General features: G+C 42.2%; 1 protein-coding gene across 2 annotated transcripts in view; it reads left to right on the forward strand.

Moving 5' to 3' along the window:
* The first annotated feature begins 517 nt into the window (after positions 1 to 517).
* Positions 518 to 19,587, forward strand: part of PCMTD1 (protein-L-isoaspartate (D-aspartate) O-methyltransferase domain containing 1) — a 50,823-nt gene continuing 31,753 nt past the window's right edge. The window contains exons 1-2 of one of the 2 annotated variants that reach the window (XM_088469542.1): positions 518 to 695; positions 12,048 to 12,478. In XM_088469542.1, coding sequence (XP_088325668.1) covers positions 12,172 to 12,478 — 307 coding nt within the window. In that variant the 5' untranslated portion in view covers positions 518 to 695; positions 12,048 to 12,171. The other variant, XM_088469543.1, reaches the window with a different exon arrangement.

Below are 19,587 nucleotides of genomic sequence, written 5' to 3' on the forward strand. Positions count from 1 at the left end.
CTGAAAGCTACAATTAGCCCACAGCAACCAAACAGCTCTTTACTTTTTAGTTATGTTATCCAGATAAATGTCTGAGGGGGTTAGAGCACATTAGCACTTTCTAACCAAGCCTGTGTTACAGGCCTTGGCAGGACTAGGGAGCCCGAGGTGCAATTACAGTCACTAGTATCCTAGTTACAAAGCATGCTGTATGTGCTGCTACCAGGTGACACAGATATAGCCTATTGCAGGCCTGGCCAACCTGTGGCTCTCCAGCTTTTGTGAAACTACAAGTCCCAGCATGCCCTGCCACAGCTTTGCTATTAGGGAATGCTAAAACTGTGACAGGGTAAGCTGGAAAGCCACAGTTGGCCAGGCCTGGCCTATAGGATACGTGTGTAGTGCTCGGTCTGGCATCGTCACTACATAATATAAATCCTATATATAGCATTACAAAAAGTCCCTGCCTACCCGCTGACGTCAACGCAACCAGTCGCGGCTCTGATTGGTCAGCACGGTAGCCGGTCACGTTGCTACACTGTTTACATCCTCTCAGCTGTTCCTCACCGCCTCCTCCCATAATGCACCGCACACATCACAACAAATAACGAGTCCGGGCTGCACGCACAGGCCTCTCCGGTACCGGGCTCCCCTCTCCCCGCCCCGCACCAGGACACGGCGCGCTGTACTCTGCTGCCCGGCCTCTCTCTCTCATGGTGAGTTGTTGGGGAGGCAGCTGCTATCGCTGGCTCGGTGCCGATGTAGGAATATATGGAGGTGCCTATTCTACCCCATCGCTCTCTCCCGGTACCCGGCGGCGGCTGTGACGCTGTTATATAGCCCGATTGGTGTCTGTCGTGTGGTTACAGCGGGCCGCTCTGGCCTGTTCTGCAGTTCATCGCACGTTTCTCTCCGCACAGATTACAGACTGCTGAAGTCGGAGGAAAGTCGCTGCGATTTCTGGGCCACATGACTTTTACCTCCTGCGTCACTTTCGCCTGCACCTGTGTCCAATACTGTATTATGTCGCAGTGACCCACTTATCAGGTGTGTAGTGTATATAGGGAGCTATTGCATCATTATGTGGGCACGGAGAAAACAAAACTGCCACAAATACGAGGGGTGCTGGAGTGCAGGCTGAGCCAGGCGTGTGACAGATGAGCACAGTGCACACTAAGCAGCAGCCTTTTGTTTGAGCGAAAAGCAGAACAGTGGAGGATGGGAGACTGCAAAAGCGCCACCTACTGGCCGAATAGAGCCATAGGGAAGGTGCATTATATCCAGTAGTATATAGGACCTGATTCATTATGGATCGCAACTGTGAATGCAATAGCTATTACGTATGCAGATGAACGCCGATAGTAAGCTAATCCATTGTGATTGCAATGCTGCCGCTGCACTCTATAAGGACGCCCACTTTACCTTACATACGTAATGTTTAGCAAGGCTGCCCCTGCACTACATAAGGACGCCCACTTTACACACGTAATGTTTAGGAAGGCTACGAAAACATCGGTACAATCGAGTACCATCGCAGCCTCACACACACTTGCACAAGCTCCGACCTTACTCAGTAATTGCTAACTTCCATGCACGCTATCAGGCCTCAGGTTGCATAGGGCATCGCAGTGGCTATTTTATGTACACCCCTGCAACAGCTTTCAAACACCCTGGCATACCTGCGTTACGCTGATCACCCCGGTCGCCCCCCACAAATGGCACTTCCTGTCAATCACTCTGCGATAGGTCTGCGTATTCACTGCAGTTGCAGTCCCAATCGCTGTCTAGTTCACGCACTGCGTTGCATACGCTGTACGCAACAATCTGCCAATTGTGTGCGTATTACCAACTGTGTTCCCTGCTGAATCAGGCCCATAGTCTTATAGAGCTGTTAGTAAGGAAAGATAAATGACACTGGCAGATATTTTAGCAAAGCTTGGAGAGAGATAAAATACCAACCAATAGACTTCGAACTGTCCTATTCAAACTCTGCCTGTAAAATGAAATGAGGTGTTTGGTTGGTACATAATACATATTCACTCTGCAAGTTTTGATAAATTTGCCCCACTGGGTCATGCTGGAAAGATGAACACTAGCCCTGCATTAGCAGGCAAAGAAGACCCCTTTCTGCTACACTCAGGTGAGCCCTCCCCACACCTCTGCTGCAAGGCCACTAGACGATGTGCCGATATGTTGCTTCGATCTGCTGGATCGGACGACATCGACTAGTGCAGGGGTACCCAACTCTTGTCCTCGAGAGCTACCAACAGTGCATGTTTTCCAGATCTTTTCACAGAATCACAAGTGAAATAATTGGCTCCATCTGTGGATCTTTTCAAATGTATTAGTGACTAATGACCACCTGTGCACTAGCTAGGTGGTCTGGAAAACGTGAACTGTTAGTAGCTCTCGAGGACTGAGGATGGCTACCCCTGGACTAGTGTGTACCCAGCATTAGAGCAATTAGTAGTGATTCTGAGTTGATCGCACCTCTGTCACTATGTGAGGGGCTGTTACTAGGTGGCAACAGAGCATTTGCATGTAGGCTAAGCGTCAAAAGGGTGTGTGTTGTCGTAAACACAGGTGCAGGCTATTCTGAGGTGAGCTGATGAAGAGATCCATCCCATTTCAGTCAGAATGAGGCCAGTCAAATGCAGATAATAGTGATGACAGCTACTCTTGCAAGTGGAGGGCAACACAGTTATGGTGCATACACACGGTCAGATCTGTCAGAAGAACGATTAACTACGAACGATGAATGATTTTACCAACGATTTCATTAACTACAAACTATTTTTGCCTCTATTAAAATGAATGAAATCTGACTGCAAACACATCAGATGTCGGATATCGTTATCTGACAAACAGGAACAGTCATCGTTCATCTGACAAACGTCAGATTTTTCCTCAGATTTGAACGATTTTTAAAATTGTTATTGTACAAATCTGAAGGAAAATCTGATCGTGTGTATGCACCAATGCAATATATCCGACTCAAAATACAGGGGAATGTTCGTATGACATTTTCTATCACTGGAACCATGTAAAATTGCAACTCAGAAACTGTCTCGAACTTTGGTCTTACAACTGACACTAGCTATTGCCACAAGGGGTAAAACTACTACAAAGTGTTGAATCATTTTCAGCTACCAGCGAATTTGGTATTTAGGATTAAAAATGTATTGTACAGTGCACACTTCCTTCACTAAACCATAATACATGTTGGTAAATTTTGATTCAATATTATCTTACATATAATCTTTGTAAAATGATTTTGACTGCTGAACGACATAAATAAGATGCATTTGCTAAAGTGCACCTGAGGACCTGGGCATAAGTTCTCCATTTGTTTTTTAGTTTTCCCATATCTGTCTCCTTTTTTTATATCTATATCTATCTATATATATATATATATATATATATCTCCTATCCAAAATTTCTACCAATACTTGCTTTCTGTAGTGTGAAGTCCTTATACACCCATATTTAATTAGCTACTACCAAAAGTGATGAAACGTTTTACTCCCTAAATGGCTGCAGAAAGAGGGGGAGGGGGGTGGGGTTATATGAGAAGCAGCAGTGATTGTGACTTCTCCTTTGTCCTCAGACCCCACATCAGTATTTGGCACAGTGATGTTTTCTACCGTAACTGTGAGATTAACGGTGCGTACAGACGGGACGATTGAGAACGATATCGTTGTTCGATCTCCCTGGTGTGCTAGATGTTCGATATCGATCATCCAGTACACCATGAACCCACCAACTATCGCGGGTCCCTATAGTAACTTGGTCGACATCGACCAGGTTGGCCTGCATGCACAGGAGGTGGTCGATATCGACCATACGTGCCCGCACATCACAGGTCGTTGGTGGGCGAAAAATGCATGATAACTATATGATCGTTATCGTTCATATTGTATATTTTAGTCGTACCGTGTGTACGCACCTTAACCACAGAGGTCTTTTGAAATAACTGTTGCATAGAGTAGACCCCAGGGCATTGGGGAACCTCCAAGTGGTAGTGCAGCATTAACAGCAGAACTTGGAATTGGTTCCTATAACTGTTCTACACCCCCATATTTACCTTAAAAATGTAAAATACTGAATGAACAATTTCAGGGTCTCAGATTTCCCAGTTAAATCAAAAGTATGGGAAGTCCGACTCCTTTACATTAGCTGCGAGTGCAGATTTAAAATTTCACTTCCAACCCATCGGGAAGCTGTGGTTTTCTTTGTTAATAAAGCCCTAGGTGTGTCTACATGCTCACTTCTGGTGTCAAATTCCATGTTTCCACCAAATACTTCATTCGTTTCCACCAAACTTTAATTAGCTAGTTTTCCCTGAGCGATGTTGTTTGTACTTTAAAAGCTGCTTCTTTGTACTTCCAAGTAGTGGTACAAAGCACTTTCGCTGTATTTGTATTATTGGATATTTGCAGTTGTGTGCATAGCTGCAGGTTTGAAAGGGAAAATTATTTTTGTCAGTCACTGCTAGGGCCTTCTGTATAGTTGGCTGTCCAGATGAGGAGGTCCAGGAAGATTGGGTGAGTCTGTCAGTACAGGGGTGTGCAGGTATTTTAGGGAGGTAATTTAAATATTTGCCATAACATGGTGTTTTTATACTTTGCCGTAGCTGAGGAGACTGGCTTATTAGGCATGAGAGACGTTGTGGTTTTTGGGGAGAACAGCTCATTAACATTATGCAAGTTTGTATTGTGCAAGAATGAAGTGACCTTAAGCCTTATTTTTGTTTGCCAGAAAGAATAATTTCCAAATCATTACCATTGACTTTTTACACAATAATCGACTTATTGCTTCAACCTCCAAAAAAGACTTAACATGTATATCGAACATCCAGCACATGCAGGACGATCAGACTTCGATATCTGATCGTTGTCTGATCATCCCCTGTCTACGGGCTATAAGATATCAAAATCTCAATATAAAACTGATTTATTCCACTAAACAGAAAATAAACCTATAACATATAAATCAAACAATATTGTAAAAAAAACCTTCTAAAATAAAGATACACATATGAAATGTAGGGCTATAACAAGAAGAAAACTATTAATGGGAAGGTAAAACAGATGCTGGACCTGCAGCATATTGTAAATATACTTCGAGAAGCAGAAGCCCCAGAAGGAGCTACCTTAGAATGTGAGTCTCTGAAGGTAATCTTTAGGAAATTGACACCTGATAATATTTCAAGGGAAAATTTTAAAGAGAAAGTTTCATGAACTGGGTGAGTTCTACTCATGGTTTCTCTAGTCTTTTGGGAGTATGCATTACCAGTCAAAAGTTTTAGAACACCCCCATTTTTCCAGCTTTTAATAAAATGTAAGCAAATCAAGTCCAATGAATAACTTGAAATAGTGCAAAGGTGAGTGGAAAACTGCTAGCAGTTAAAAATAAAAGATTAGGTTTGCAAAAACTGGAAAATAAATGTCAATTTCAGAGTTATCAAAAATGCCTTTGGCTATGAACAATTGGTTTAAGAACTTGCATCTGTACTGCAGCAATGAAAAGGAGGCTTGTCTGGGCCATGGAGCACAACTAGTGATTCATCACACAAGGTTTTTGTACGCAGTTGAGTACATAAAAGGATGGTTCGTGTGGAGTTAATGGCAAAAGACCCCATGTTTTGCTATTAAAAGCATTGCCCTTTTACATTTTGGGCTTTAACACATCGGGAAGCAGCGGCTTGTCTTAGTAAATAATCCTCATTGATACCAACTGTCAAACATTGAGATGGAATCGTGATGGTTTGGTTGACTGGCAACCTCAACCAAAGGTCTACCATTGCATTTTGCAATGCAAAACCCTCTAGTCTACACATAGGTGGTCATGGGTTCACCCAGCTGCAAGAGATTGATCCAAAACACACCTCTAGGCTATGTCAGAACTATCCTAGAGGAAAATAACAAGACGGTAAACTTCAACTAATGCACAGTCTCCAGACTTAAACCCCATACAGCTGATTTTGGATGAGCTAGACAGAAGGGTGAAAGCAAAACAACCTGTAAGTGCAACACACTTGTGGGAACTTCTGCAACAGTGTTGGAAGACCATCCTGAATATTGTTTGATTTCCACTGTAAAAAGAATATCACGATTGTGGGCCTGATTCAGCTTTGCAATTCTATCCTTACAATTATGGTAATGCAGCAGGAGGCACGCATTACTTATTCGAGTTGCGTTGTACAACACAGAGTCGGATAATCTGCAAGAACATTGAACATTGGCCGGCTAAGTGACCCATCGGGTCACACAAGCCGGCCGCCGCAGATGAGAGAAAGAGGCCAGGATATTTCAATCAGCCGGCGTAGATCCTGGCCTTTTCCCTCACCTCCCCCCCCCCCCACCTCAACAGCGGCGACACCCCTCTGTCTCGGGAAACTGAGGCCGTTGCCGCCCCCAAACAGCAGCAGACTTATCAATCACTGACTGTGCAGATTCCCGACCATCAGATCACTGCTGAATCAGGCCCAGTGTGCGATGCATTTAAGTCCCTCACTGGGCGCCATGGCTTGGGAGGAACAGGTGTTTGGTAGAAGCATCACTATGATCTGTGCATGCTTCTTAAAGTTTTTTTTTTGAAAGTGTTAAATTTTCTTTTTTTTTTTTTTAAACTGATGTGGGTTCCCCCCTCCCAAGCATAACCAGCAGCAGGTTCTTGGATCCGGCCCTGGTCCTAAAAATAATGGCCCGCTGGTGTCTGTAGTTCCCCCCTGTAAAATAAATATTAAAATAATGAATGTGCATACACACCGAATGTCTTATTATTTTATTACACATGCACTTGCACTTACCTGCACTCACTCTACATACTTACCTTGTCCCTGGTGCTGGTCGGTCCTCTTGTCCAGTAGGTATCCCAGGTGAAAATCTGTCCTCCTCTCCAGTAGCCATCCTTGGGTAAGAAAGTAGCAAACTGCAACCTGTACCAGACATAGCAGCGCTATATGTACATACATCCCTGCCCCCATATGTGACAGGACCCACGTGTGTTCCTGCACTTGAAGCCCCGCCAGCCAATCAGCGGCCGCTACCATTGTAACAGGCCGTTGATTGGCTAAGAGACAGAGGACTCAGTCAATCAACAGCCAGCTCACTGATTGGCTATTATTATTATTATGCCAGACTGCAAAATAAAATTAAATGCACCAATTCACTCAGGTTTACCCAATATCATGAGCCAAACCTTGTGTATAGCCATGTGGTAACACATCTAAAGACTAAAGCTGCTAATTTGGGACTTTACATTACAGCCTTCTGTACTACAATGTTCATTATTGAGCTAAGCTCCCAAATAAAATATTTAATGGAACTATACCCATTATTAGGGTACACCTACTGTAATATAAATTTCTCAAGGGCTTCTATTTAATGTATTTACAACTTGGCTTTCACCATATGTAGATGCCAGTAAGGCCCTAGTTCAGTGATGCCCAACCTCGATCCTCAAGGCACACTAACAGTCCTGGTTTTAGTGATATCCATGGTTGTGCACAGATGGTTAAATCAATATAACTGAGGTACTAATTAAGTCACTTTTGCTCAAGTAAGGCTATCCCTAAAACCTGGACTGTTGCTTTGAGGACCGTGGTTGGCAATCCCTGCCCTAGTTGCTCTTTGTAGTTAATTTGTTTGTTAATTAATTACTCTCTGCTCTTACTCTCTATTCGGTAAAGGGGCCTATCCATTACACGACTTTGTTCACAAAATCGTGTAATGGATAGCCGGCAAGGACCAGCGATATGTGTGCACGCTGGGTCCTTGCTGACCCCGACTATTTACGGAACATGCTGGTCAACCTGACGACGATCGTCAGGTTCCCCATGTTCCGAGATAGGAGGTTGGGATCCTGCACTGAAAGACGTTCAGTGAGTGCCGTTCACTGCGGGCAGCGCATCTGGCGACCTAAAGGACTGAAAGCTAGACGTTCAGTTTTTAAGGGACCTCTATCCATTAGACGACCTGAAGTGTCCTGAAGTACATTTTAGATGTAAAGTGACAGATTTCCAGTCTTTGCTGAAGTGTTTTCACATTACTGGATTTATGTTTTACAATGTCAACATTATTGTAAAGATTTGTGATGTCAGATATACATGCTAAAGAAATATAGCAAGTTTTATGCCCATGCAGTGGTAGACATGCTCATAGTTAGCAGTTATTTGAGATAGCTAAACATGTGTCATAATTTGTTCCCTTTCTAGTACCATAGAAATGTCCTTTTTTATAGTAAGGTGTTTTTTTCACTTTATGACCTCACTGTAGCTAAATAATCAATATTCTCTTAATAAGTCAGCATTGAGAAAATATGTATTGTGTTATGTGGTTATTTTGCTTTTGCAGTGCTTTGTAAACCACTGTTTTATTAAGAAGTGACCCTTTGCTTGGACACTTCTAAGTTCTAACTAACAGCGAGTACCGCATCTAGGCATCTACCATGCTTTTGTGCAATGGGGTAACTCTACTCTGAACAAAGTACAAGCATAAGATTGTTAGTGAGGGTAGGGTTGCATGCGACAAGGTAAAAGTCTCGATGTCAGGAGGGGAGCAGAGGCAAGCCAGAAGTCATTAGACATGGAATTGCATAGTGCCAGGAGTTAGGTCATACAACAGTATAGAGTATATGACATTCTAATCAAACTGTTGCAGGAAGATTAGGAGCTTGTCTTATCCATGCTTGCCAACTCCTCATTGTCAGGGAGATTCTCTGAAATAGTAGCAATCTCCCTGACTCCCTGAAGAGTCTAGCAATCTCCCTGATTCCACCTTACACCTATTATGAAGCTGTTTTATTAACAAAACAGAGATATATACATTCAAATGGGATAATTAGTATAATTTCCCTCTGTTGTTTATAAAGCACAATGATCCCTATGGCTACATGCATTTTGTATCAGTGTGTTTTCATCAACAAGTAGATCTTACTAACTGCCTGGGGCTCATTTACATTTGGATGTAAGAACATTTTATGAAATCATCTCAGATGTAGCAGTACACGCCCACTTTACCGTCACACTCATAGGTGCTGCTTTCACAATCTCCCTGAAAAGTAGGCAAGTATGGTCTTCTCATTCATCAGGCAAAAAATGGTCTTTGAGTTATTTTGTTATTTATTAAATAAATCTGGCTCTTTGTTACCCTAAAGCTGCATACACACGGTACGATCTGCACAACCAAAGATATCGCTGAACAATTTCCCTTGAACTTTCAGGACAAACGCTAGTCTCTGAAACGATCAGAGGCATCTTTAGTCTCCAATTGCTACAGAGACCAGCGTTCCCAGTTCCAGTGGTAGGGGGAGCCGCATCTTAGAACCAAAAGAGTTGTGGGTTGGCCATCCCTGTTCTAGAAGATAAAAGCTAAAATATGATTGGTTGCTATGGGCAACAACTCCACTTCTGACAACCCGCACTTTTGTAAATATACCTCCAGGAGTCAGTTTCTCCTATGTTTCACAGAATTGTTTAACTGTTAAATCAGATTTAAAGCTGGGTACGCACTGGCTGACATATCGGCCGTTCAAAAGAACAGCCGATATATCGTGTGTGCGTCGGCCAGTGTACACCGATATGTCTGTGAACGACCTCATTCAAACATATCACGTCGGCTCTGTTGCATGGCCGACGCCCAATATATCTGCAGATATATTGGGGCATTGTGCTGTGTGTACGAGCGGTCTGTGTGTACGGTAATCGACAGCTCAACTGGGCGGGCGCATGTAAATTTACACCCTGTTGTGACTTCAGTCACAACGGATTGGGCAGGCTGTAGGCAGAACTTAAGTTCTGCAGATCAGTCAGGGACATTTTGGATTCGACAGATTGGCAAGAATAGCTGTTCCTCAGAGTTTGTGACAGATCAAGAGCAGACAAATTTTTAGTAACTGAAAGAGTGAGAAAAAGAGGGCAGCCCATTTTGGGAATCTTGGCAAGACTCCTAGACAACAGTTATTTCACTGGCAGAAAGAAGGAAAGGAATTTTTCTCTTCTTGCTTTTAGTAAAAAAAAAAAAACTACAGTGGGCTTCAGGGTAATTCTAGAGGGTTTATATACACGCCGTGTTTTATCTTCAGATAAAATTGCCACTTTTAATCCTGTGGTAAAACCGCTGCTCCATAAATAAGCTCCTTGGTCATGGATTCGGAACAATTTTTAATTGAGGTAAAAAATTTTCAAATGGAGTCTTTTGGACCGTTCCTCAGGACCACGGAATCCCGAGAAGGGACAAAAGCCTTTCAGTATATTGGAAGGGTAGCTTGCCACAATCCCTACAGTTTTTTTTTATAGCTGGGGAAAACCAGATAACTGCAGACTTCCTGACTGAGAACACATACTACATCCAGGGAAATGAAAGTTGCCTAGAGTAGATGCTCTTGCAGGAACTTGGAAGTTCACACTAGGCTAGTTTGTCTTCAATCCACTTCCGTTAATGCCAAGGCTGGTAACGAAAGTCTAAAAAGAGATTGCAGAAGTAATTGCAGTATTTTTTATTTTTTGGTCAAGAAAAGCATGGTTTCCTCCAGCATTAAAGTTGGTGAAAGTTTAGATCTCCTTCTCTGATGAGGTGCAGTTAGTTACCCTTAGGGGTCCATTCATCATGTTAATTATCTGGGGCTGGGCAGTCCCTGATAATTAAGTATCCAACTCGCAACGAGTAGCAGCTGTGGATACATTCACCGGAGCAATTCAACATTGCTCAGGTGCGGAGATAGTGATCCGATAATCGGCTGTCTGCTGAGTCTGACTCTGTAGTGCTACAGCGCCTGTGTGAACTGGACTTCACACAGGCGCACAAAGCCCTGGCTTTCAGGGTAAGGAACCGGACAGGGCTCCCGTAGTCAAGCTCCGAAAATATTGAGCTTGATGAATTTAGGTCCAGCAGAACAGATTGGGCTGAAACGTAAGCAGGAGATATCTGATATCTCCTTCATTACCTTTATAATGAATAGCCCTGATCCTTAATTTCTAAATTAAGTGATGATGAATGGACCCCATAATACCAAAATCTGTGTACGTAATTTGAAAGGATACATTTATAAAACGAATATTCTCAGAAGGAGTTATTTATACTCATCTAAAAGCTGTGAAGTTCACTAATTCATTTTTATTTTATTTTTTCTGGGAGGAGGCAGCCAGATTATCAGAGCAGGGTGGCGGGATGTGAATTTGGGGGCGGGACTGCATGATTGCATCATCGCTGCCACGCCCCCGCTACAAAATGCAGAGATTGCAGGCATTTTGCAGCCGGGGGCGGGGCCACAATGACGTGAAGCACGTCATCGGCTCCCCCGGACGGCCAATCACAGGGCAGAGCGAACGGCGTGAAAAGCAAGGGGGTGTGACAATCCTGGGAGAGTATTTAAAAAAAAAAAAAACTGCATTACGGTTTAAGTACAGACTGTTATGAAAACCTATGTCTAGAATCTTGCTGTTTTGGAAATGTGGATTAATGCTGATGCAAGAACCACAAAGTATTGTTACTTGTTAGCTGTATTTCCTAGACTGCATTAATGTCACCTTCCCCCACCTTCGTGTTAGATTAATAGAAATCTCTGTAAGTAGACTTATTAACAACCTCATGATTGTTAAAACCAATATTGTAACTTTATCTTCCAATATTTGCATGGCATTCTATGGCGCGATTTTGGGAGTGATGTCGATGGTCACAGACCGTTGCAGCACTTCCACGGAGCCTGATGAGGAGGAGAAAATCTGTTCTGCACATGTGCAGAATGGATTTCCTCCATTACACACAGAAGGGCAGCACTAACGCATGAGATGTGATGTGGTCAGTTAATGCACTCCTGGCTGCGGCCGCATTTAATGTGTTAGTGCCAGGCAAGTGGCTAATAGAACTTGATTTTGTACATGTCTGTGCTGGTATGGATGAAAAAAAAATCTGCAACTTTATGAATTTTCCTTGTTAACATGTATTGACTTTTGAGCTAGCTATTTGCAATGTATCATTCGCATATGATTGTACTCTCTTCGTAATTTGCTGCTGCCCTATTTATATTCGTGAAACTCAAACCTTTGCATTTTGTTTCCTCCACAGAATACATATGGCAGGTGAACGGACAACCTCTTAGAGGGGAACAGACTCAAGTTGGTGATCTTTTGTTACTTTCTGTTTTCATTGGCGAATGTATTTCCAAATAAATTAATACTTTTCACATATCATGGGAGGAGCAGTGAGCGCTGGGGAAGACAATGATGATTTAATTGATAACCTGAAGGAGGCACAATATATACGTACTGAAAAGGTAGAACAGGCATTCCGAGCAATTGATCGAGGGGAATATTACCTGGAAGGATACAGGGACAATGCCTATAAAGACCTGGCTTGGAAGCATGGAAATATACATTTGTCTGCACCTTGCATCTATTCTGAAGTTATGGAGGCATTAAAACTTCAACCAGGATTGTCTTTCCTTAATCTTGGAAGTGGAACAGGATATTTAAGTACAATGGTGGGCTTAATTTTAGGTAAATTATATTTATGCTTTTATTAAATGTATACAGCAATAATGGTGCTGTGATAATTGTACTTGTTATAAGCTATTTTTCACAGACTCCGTACAGCATTTTATAGAAGCTGTTTCATGAACTGCAGTCTAATTATGTTACTGAGAGAAGAACAAATCTGCATTTTAAATAGTTGTATTGTCTTGATTAATAATGAAACCATATTTAATGAAAACTATAGTAAATGTTTGTGTACATGTTTACATTTTAGCAGGTAACGAATAATGATTGAGCTGTAGGTAGTAATTGCAGATGTTACCGTAGCAATCATGAAGTCAACACATTGCAATGCCTTCTAATAGTGATGGACATCTTGATACACTTCAAGGGCCGGATGTGCGTCCCTTGGACCTTGCGTAAAGGGGTGCACTTCATATAAGCAATACATTAAAACAATACATTCAAGCAGATATGTTGCATGCCTTTAGATTAGATCCCAGATGTACTGAAAAACACCTTTTCATGTTTCCCCACATGACAGTCCAACTCCCACTCCCTCAGCCCAAACACAACCATATGGCTCATAGAAACCTGTTTACCCTCAAAATCCCCTCATATCTACCACTTGCCATTAAACAATACTGAAGACCAAAGATTGTCAGACTCTACACAAAATCTCCACCGCTGCCCACTGTCCAGGTCAGTGTGCACCACACTGACCTGGACGGCGGGCAGCTGCGCCCCCCCCCCCCCCCTGCCACCGCGTCCGACAGCGGCACTATACACTAAAACAAACACACGGTTGCCGGGTAGTACTTAAGGCTGTCTTCTCCAAAAATCATGTATACTCTGATCTAACAATCTGGAGAACGTCTTAATGCTGGGGTTTTGGGAAGGTGGGTCAAAGGAGCTCTTTTTCTTAAACCTATTAGTTTGTATGTTCGGTCTATCACTAAACTCCTCTTTTAATCTTGTTTTTCGGTTAAGTTTATATTTATCCACAGACCACCTAAAGTCATTGTGGTAGGTAGTGGGAACTAAAGTCAAGCCCTTTGACAGGAGGCTCATTTCAGCCGCACTTAATTCATAAGAAAAGTTCATAACCGATTCTTCTGTGCTTTTGTTTGTTTTCTCCCTGCCCTTGTATTTGCCCTGCTGCAGGTGGGGCCTTCTACGTTTAAAGGGATGTCAAGTTGGGAGCGAGTATTAACTTGTGTCAAAGGTGGCTGAGGAATCCCTATCAGACTATGTACAGCTGTCCAACTGAAACTGAGTGTTCCTAGGTCTGCTGTTTCTAAATCTATATGTTGTATTGTCATTACCCGTTAGCCAACGGTAGACCCGATGTTCTTGTTAGTCCCTATTCACTTTTTCAAGTTTAGCTCTCTTAAAGGCTATCAGATCTTTATGATATCGGTAAACTTGCAGTTTTAGTTTTTCCAACCATTGTTCGGTGTTGTCACTCTGTAGTACCATTACCGCTTTTGGTTTAACATTTAAGATTTCGGGTCTGACTTTTTTTAAGATCTGTCCCCACCTCCTCAATAACCAATAATGGCAAATCAAATGAACATTTTTTTTAAGAACTGAACACCATCTGCTGCAAAAGGTGGGCTTGTTCCTCCCAATCGTGGGAATATTCTTCAATCTAAAACCCTGCGGTATTTGTTTTTCCGATAATAATCAGATAAAAACTGACCGTGGAGCAACAGACCTATCGCTCTCTTTTCTAAGTGCAAGATTTTATGATGAAGATCAAGCGCACTCAGCAGGTAATTGACCAAAGTAATTTACTCAAAGTAGCACACGTTCAGCATCCTCATCCGTTAAGGCCAGCTGGTCATGTTCAGCACTCTAAAGTAGCTCAGGTGAAACCAAACCCTCCATATATTTAGTTTTCACAATCCTACCAATACCACTGATTCTGGACAAAAAAGAAAAATTGTAAAAAAAAAAAAAAATAATCAAATGAAAAAAAGCATTAAGACGTTCTCCAGATTGTTAGATCAGAATATACATGATTCTCTCAAAGTACAACAGAGGATTAGACCTAATTTAAGGCTTTCTTTTCCAAAGGTGTTAAGGGACCTTAAAAATAATGAATGAGTAACAATTAGAACAGCCAATAAAGGTTGTGTTGGATACCATGGATTATGATATTATGGATTATGATAGAGAAGCTATGATACAGCTCTCAGACACTAGGACATACTGATTACTACCTGGAGATCCAGTATCAGGGTTTAAAAACAGATTGGATTTAGATCTAGATGGGCCTTTGAGTAATGGTTGGATTAGTGATGAAGTGTTTGGTTTTTTGAAGACTGAATATCTGATATGTCCGATTCTTTATTGCCCAAGATATGTAAAACCTTGGACCAACCACCCGGTGGCCCATAATTTTGGCACACAATTCCCTTTTTGCCCCTGTGGCTCAGCATCTGGGTAGTTTCTTGCAGAACTGTGTCACCAAGATTGACAGTTATCTCAGGACTTGATAGATAAAATATGGTCCTTACCGATGGTTTTGAATGGTATTTTAGTCACCTTAGACCAGGGTTGCATGATTAAATCATAATTTAAATCAAAACGTTAAACTACAACTTTTGCTTAAAAAGAGATCGACGTGTAGGTGGGGCAGTCCTTCCCCTTTTTTTTTTTTTTATTTTTTTTTTATAGCTCAGCTGGGGAAAATAATGGATTCCCCATAGCTCTTCAGTTTCACTCTTCACTTTTGGGATTCTCATGGCTCTTCAGTTTCACTTTCACTTTTGAAGTCTGAACAAGCAGACACAAGCCGTTAGTAAGTATGGCTACTTCTGGCAGGGAACTGGATGCCATTTGGTTATCTTTCAACAAAATGACTGTCCCTGGTAAATCTGGATGCAAAGCAGAATGTAAAACATGCAGTAAAGTAATGCAAGGATTTGTAGCAAGAATGAAAGACCATTACAAAAAATGTGCTTCACATTCAAATTCTGATGATGGAAATCTTAATTCAAGAAGTGAAGGTACAACTACTCATGGAACTGAAAATGATGCAACTGTTTGTATTCTATTACTGTGTTCATTTTGTTACTGTTCTCACCTCAAAAATTGTTTATGAATTGCTAAAACAAGGTGTAAACATCTAAAATTGAACAGTTTACTTAAAAAAAAAAAATATCCTATTTAAATCCCAAAAATCTGATTTAAATCAAATAAATCTGTTTTTTTTTTTAAATCCGCTCTTTATGCAACCCTGCCTTAGACGTGTCGTCTCTATATATACGGTGATCCCCCATGTGGAGGGTATGACAGCAGTGAGGATGGCCCTCCTTGACTCGCACGTGGGACCTCCGCCTATTGAATTTTTAATGGAACTGACTCTGACATGTAATTATTTTAGGTACGGTGACTACTCCTATCTCCAGACAGCTGGGACAGTGATGGGCAGTAACATATGCCAATCTTTTACATGGATGCCTATGAAAGCAACCACCTGATCCCGCTGTTTGGAGATAGTATTGGTTTTTATCGATTATGTATTCTTGATTTGGAATAACACTGGAGATGTTTTGTTAGAAATGCTGGAGTACTTAAATCAAGTGAATTCTCCCCTTAGATTCACAATGACATATGATAGTGTCCAGATTGATTTTCTGGATATTACCATACTTACCACTAATTCTGGATATGGTTATAGACTCTACAGAAAACCAAACGACCGCAATACACTCCAAAACTACCAAAGTCATCATCCAGGCTCTTTTAAAAAATAATCTACCAATCTCTTAAAAATGCTTTCTTGAAAGAGGATATAGCTTGAAAACTACAGAGAAATGCCTATAACCCATTTGTTATAACTACAACTTTCGCTGGTTCGATTGTCCCTAATGCAGTGCATGAACACTGGCATGTGGTTGCCACAGATCCTGTTCTGAAAGGGTGAATACCTGAAAAACCTTTGAGCTTTAAACGTGGCCGGAATTTGGAGGACATTCTTATGCAAAGATCACAAGGAACCCGTACATGGTTAAATCAACTTAAACCTGGTTGTTTTCGGTGTGTGAATTGCACTACTTGTAGGAGCATGGTGGTTGTTCAATTTTTCCATCCTCCACACACAGGACGCAAAATCCAAATTCGGCATAGTGTTACTTGTACATCTGACTATGTGGTGCATATCCTGATGTGCCCGTGTTCTCTATATTACGTGGGTAAAACCATCTGCCCCTTTCGGGAAAGGATGGCTAACCATAAATCCTCAATTAGAGACGCGTTGTCCATTGGATCCTCCGATAGACCTGTGGCTAGGCATTTCCATGAAGCTCACCATGCTTTATCATTTAAAATGTATGATTATTGATTGGATGCCCCCGCCAAAGAGAGGAGGAGACTGTGCTAAGTTAGTGCTGCAGAAAGAGGCTATGTGGACACATAAGCTGGACTCTGTCTATCCTCATGGCTTAAACGAAGCCATGCATTTCGGCATGTTTCTTGATTGAGGATCTCTGGATCTAGTTCAGGGGTGTACCACCTGCACATTGGTATAATTTGTTTTTAGATTTTTGCATGTTTTAATATATTCTTTGGGATTGCATTTTTTGTGGGTTGGCTCTTCTGTGGAGTCTATTACCTTGATATACTGTATGTGTTATATTGTATGATTATAATTTGCATGTTTTAAATGAGCTAATTTTTGTGTTAGTCTGCTTATTCTATGTATGTAGTGGATCACTTCCCTGTGTTATAATTATATTGTCTAGACATTATTAAATGGCGCTCTGACACATTAAGACATGGGCTGATGATGTTTTATGTAGATGAGTGCTACTGGATAGCGCTCTGACAGAGTAATACTCGGGTTGCATCGCAATGGCAGCGTGTGCGCGCTGACAGTCACCCGGTGAATAGAAAGTTACATAGTGGTTGTCATGGCAACCCAGTCTAGTGCATTCCAAACCACGGGAAGTGGATGGAGGTGATACGCATGCCAGCTGGTTCCATAGCTGAGCTGAGACATAAGTCAGTACATTTTTATTGGCTTTAGTGATGTACCAACATTGGCTACCAACAATAGTGATGTGTCTTGGTATTTAGATGCAATAATGTGGATGTATTATGTTGTTAATAATGAGGATGATGTCAATATTGGGGGAGTGGTCTTTTGATTATACACATAGGTGTATATATATATGTGCTATGCATCACTTGATAATAAACCTTGACAAAGGTCCACGTATACGACTGAAACGTCGGAATTCTAATGCTGTAAATTTTTACTGGTATGCAATAAAGGAATGCTATTAGAAGACTGAGTGCACCCCTTTTTCTACATATTCTTAAGAAGAGGATTCATGTAGTTCCCTATGGGTTAGTCACTCCAGCAATTTGGTACTGAAGACGTGAGTGTGCACCTATTTGGACTTACAGTATATAAATAAATTCCATAGACAAAAAAAGTTACGGTTTCACGTGTCCTATTAGGGCTTCTTAGACATGATCTGAAATTTCACAAAAACCTATTGAATTTCTGCCACTCAAACTCAAAAAAGCAATGACATTCTGATAATTAAGCCTGACTCCTTAATGGACGTATTCCTTGTGCAATACAAATGTGGTATGCCATCACACCCTGTGGTTAACTGGAGATTCAGCTCTCAGTGAGATTGCTGTCACTCACAAAATTGTGGAGCTGCTAATTCACAGAATTGTGTGGTCATTCGAATATGCACAAGCAGTCTATGCAACTGGTCTGAGCAGAAGATAGAGCTGCGCAGTTGGGATATCCGTGATTTGTGTGGCATGCATCTGAAAAAAAAATCAATAAGACACAGATGGATCAGTAAGATCTGTCCATGCATCTGTATTACAAAAAATGAAAACAAGTGAATTTTCTTTTTCTAAATGGCGTGTATCCCCTCCCCTCCACCCTAAAGCACAACCAGCCCCGGGCTTTTCACAGCCGGTCCTGGTTGTGAAAATACAGGAGACAAACGACATAAGGGTTCCCTGTATTTAGCACAACCAGCACATGGCTTTTGACAGCCAGTTCTGGTTGTGAAAATAGAGGGGACAAAAGATGTGGGGGTCCTCTGCATTTAGCACAACCAGCAGTGGGCTCAGTAAACTGGTCCTGGTTTTGGAAATACAGGGGACAAAAAGCGTAGAGGTCCCCTGTATTATCCATAACCAGCACTGGACCCTTTCTAGTGGGGGGAGTAGTGCCACAGCCAGGGGAACACTTTCACCGGGTCCCCCGGCCACCCCTGACCACTAGTCAGCCCAGGCCAGGGATCCCTGGGAAGGTGGGTACCCCCTCCAATAAAGGGGTCCCCCTCTCCAGGGCACCACAGGCCTGGGCTGATAGCCTGGGGCTTTCCCCAACACCTCTGGGCTGTGGGTGCCAGGTTGATTTATGTAAACGTAGAAAAGGGAGGGGGGTTTAATCCCCTATTGTTCCTCAGCACACTGAATTATACTTTCAACAATATAAGAAAACAATATTTTTTTGTTTGATTATGTAAACGAGTAGTGCATAGAAAGAAGTAAAAATATTGCCTTTCGAAGGTAAACTACAGGTCCCAGCAAGCCTCCCCCACATGCTGGTATTTGGAGAACCACAACTACCAGCAAGTGGGGCATTAATGGCCCACTGGTACCTGTAGTACCCCTGAAAAAGAAATCTCAAAATAAAAACATAAAACCGAATGGTTTAATAATTTTATTTTGCTGCACCTTCACCTGAGGAGGCGGCAGCCTTCAAGCTCTTTTACATGTTTGCTGCCTCCCCTGGGCTTCCGACATCTTCATCTGGTGAGTGGGCTTCTGGTGTCCTCTTCACCTAGCGGACGGCAGCCTTTGAGCTCTTTTGAATGGCCGCCGCCCACTAGGACTTCGGCCATCTTCTTTCTTCAGGGGTTCTTCCATGCTCCCTCCCCGCTGACGGACTGCCATGCCGCTGCCTCGTGCTGGCTTATATAAGCCAGCCAAGGGGGTGGGGTTATGACGTTGCGAGCCATTATTGGCTTGCGGTGGCCATCTTGAATTTAAAAAATGCAGCTGAGGTGCCATTTTTGAAATTGGCACTACTGCGAACTCTGCAGAATGGCTGGCAGGGACTGAATCCTCTCGGATCCAGGTTGCAC

This window comes from Taudactylus pleione, unplaced genomic scaffold, assembly GCF_031769625.1.
Source record: "Taudactylus pleione unplaced genomic scaffold, aTauple2 ptg000093l, whole genome shotgun sequence".
Lineage (NCBI taxonomy): Eukaryota > Metazoa > Chordata > Amphibia > Anura > Myobatrachidae > Taudactylus > Taudactylus pleione.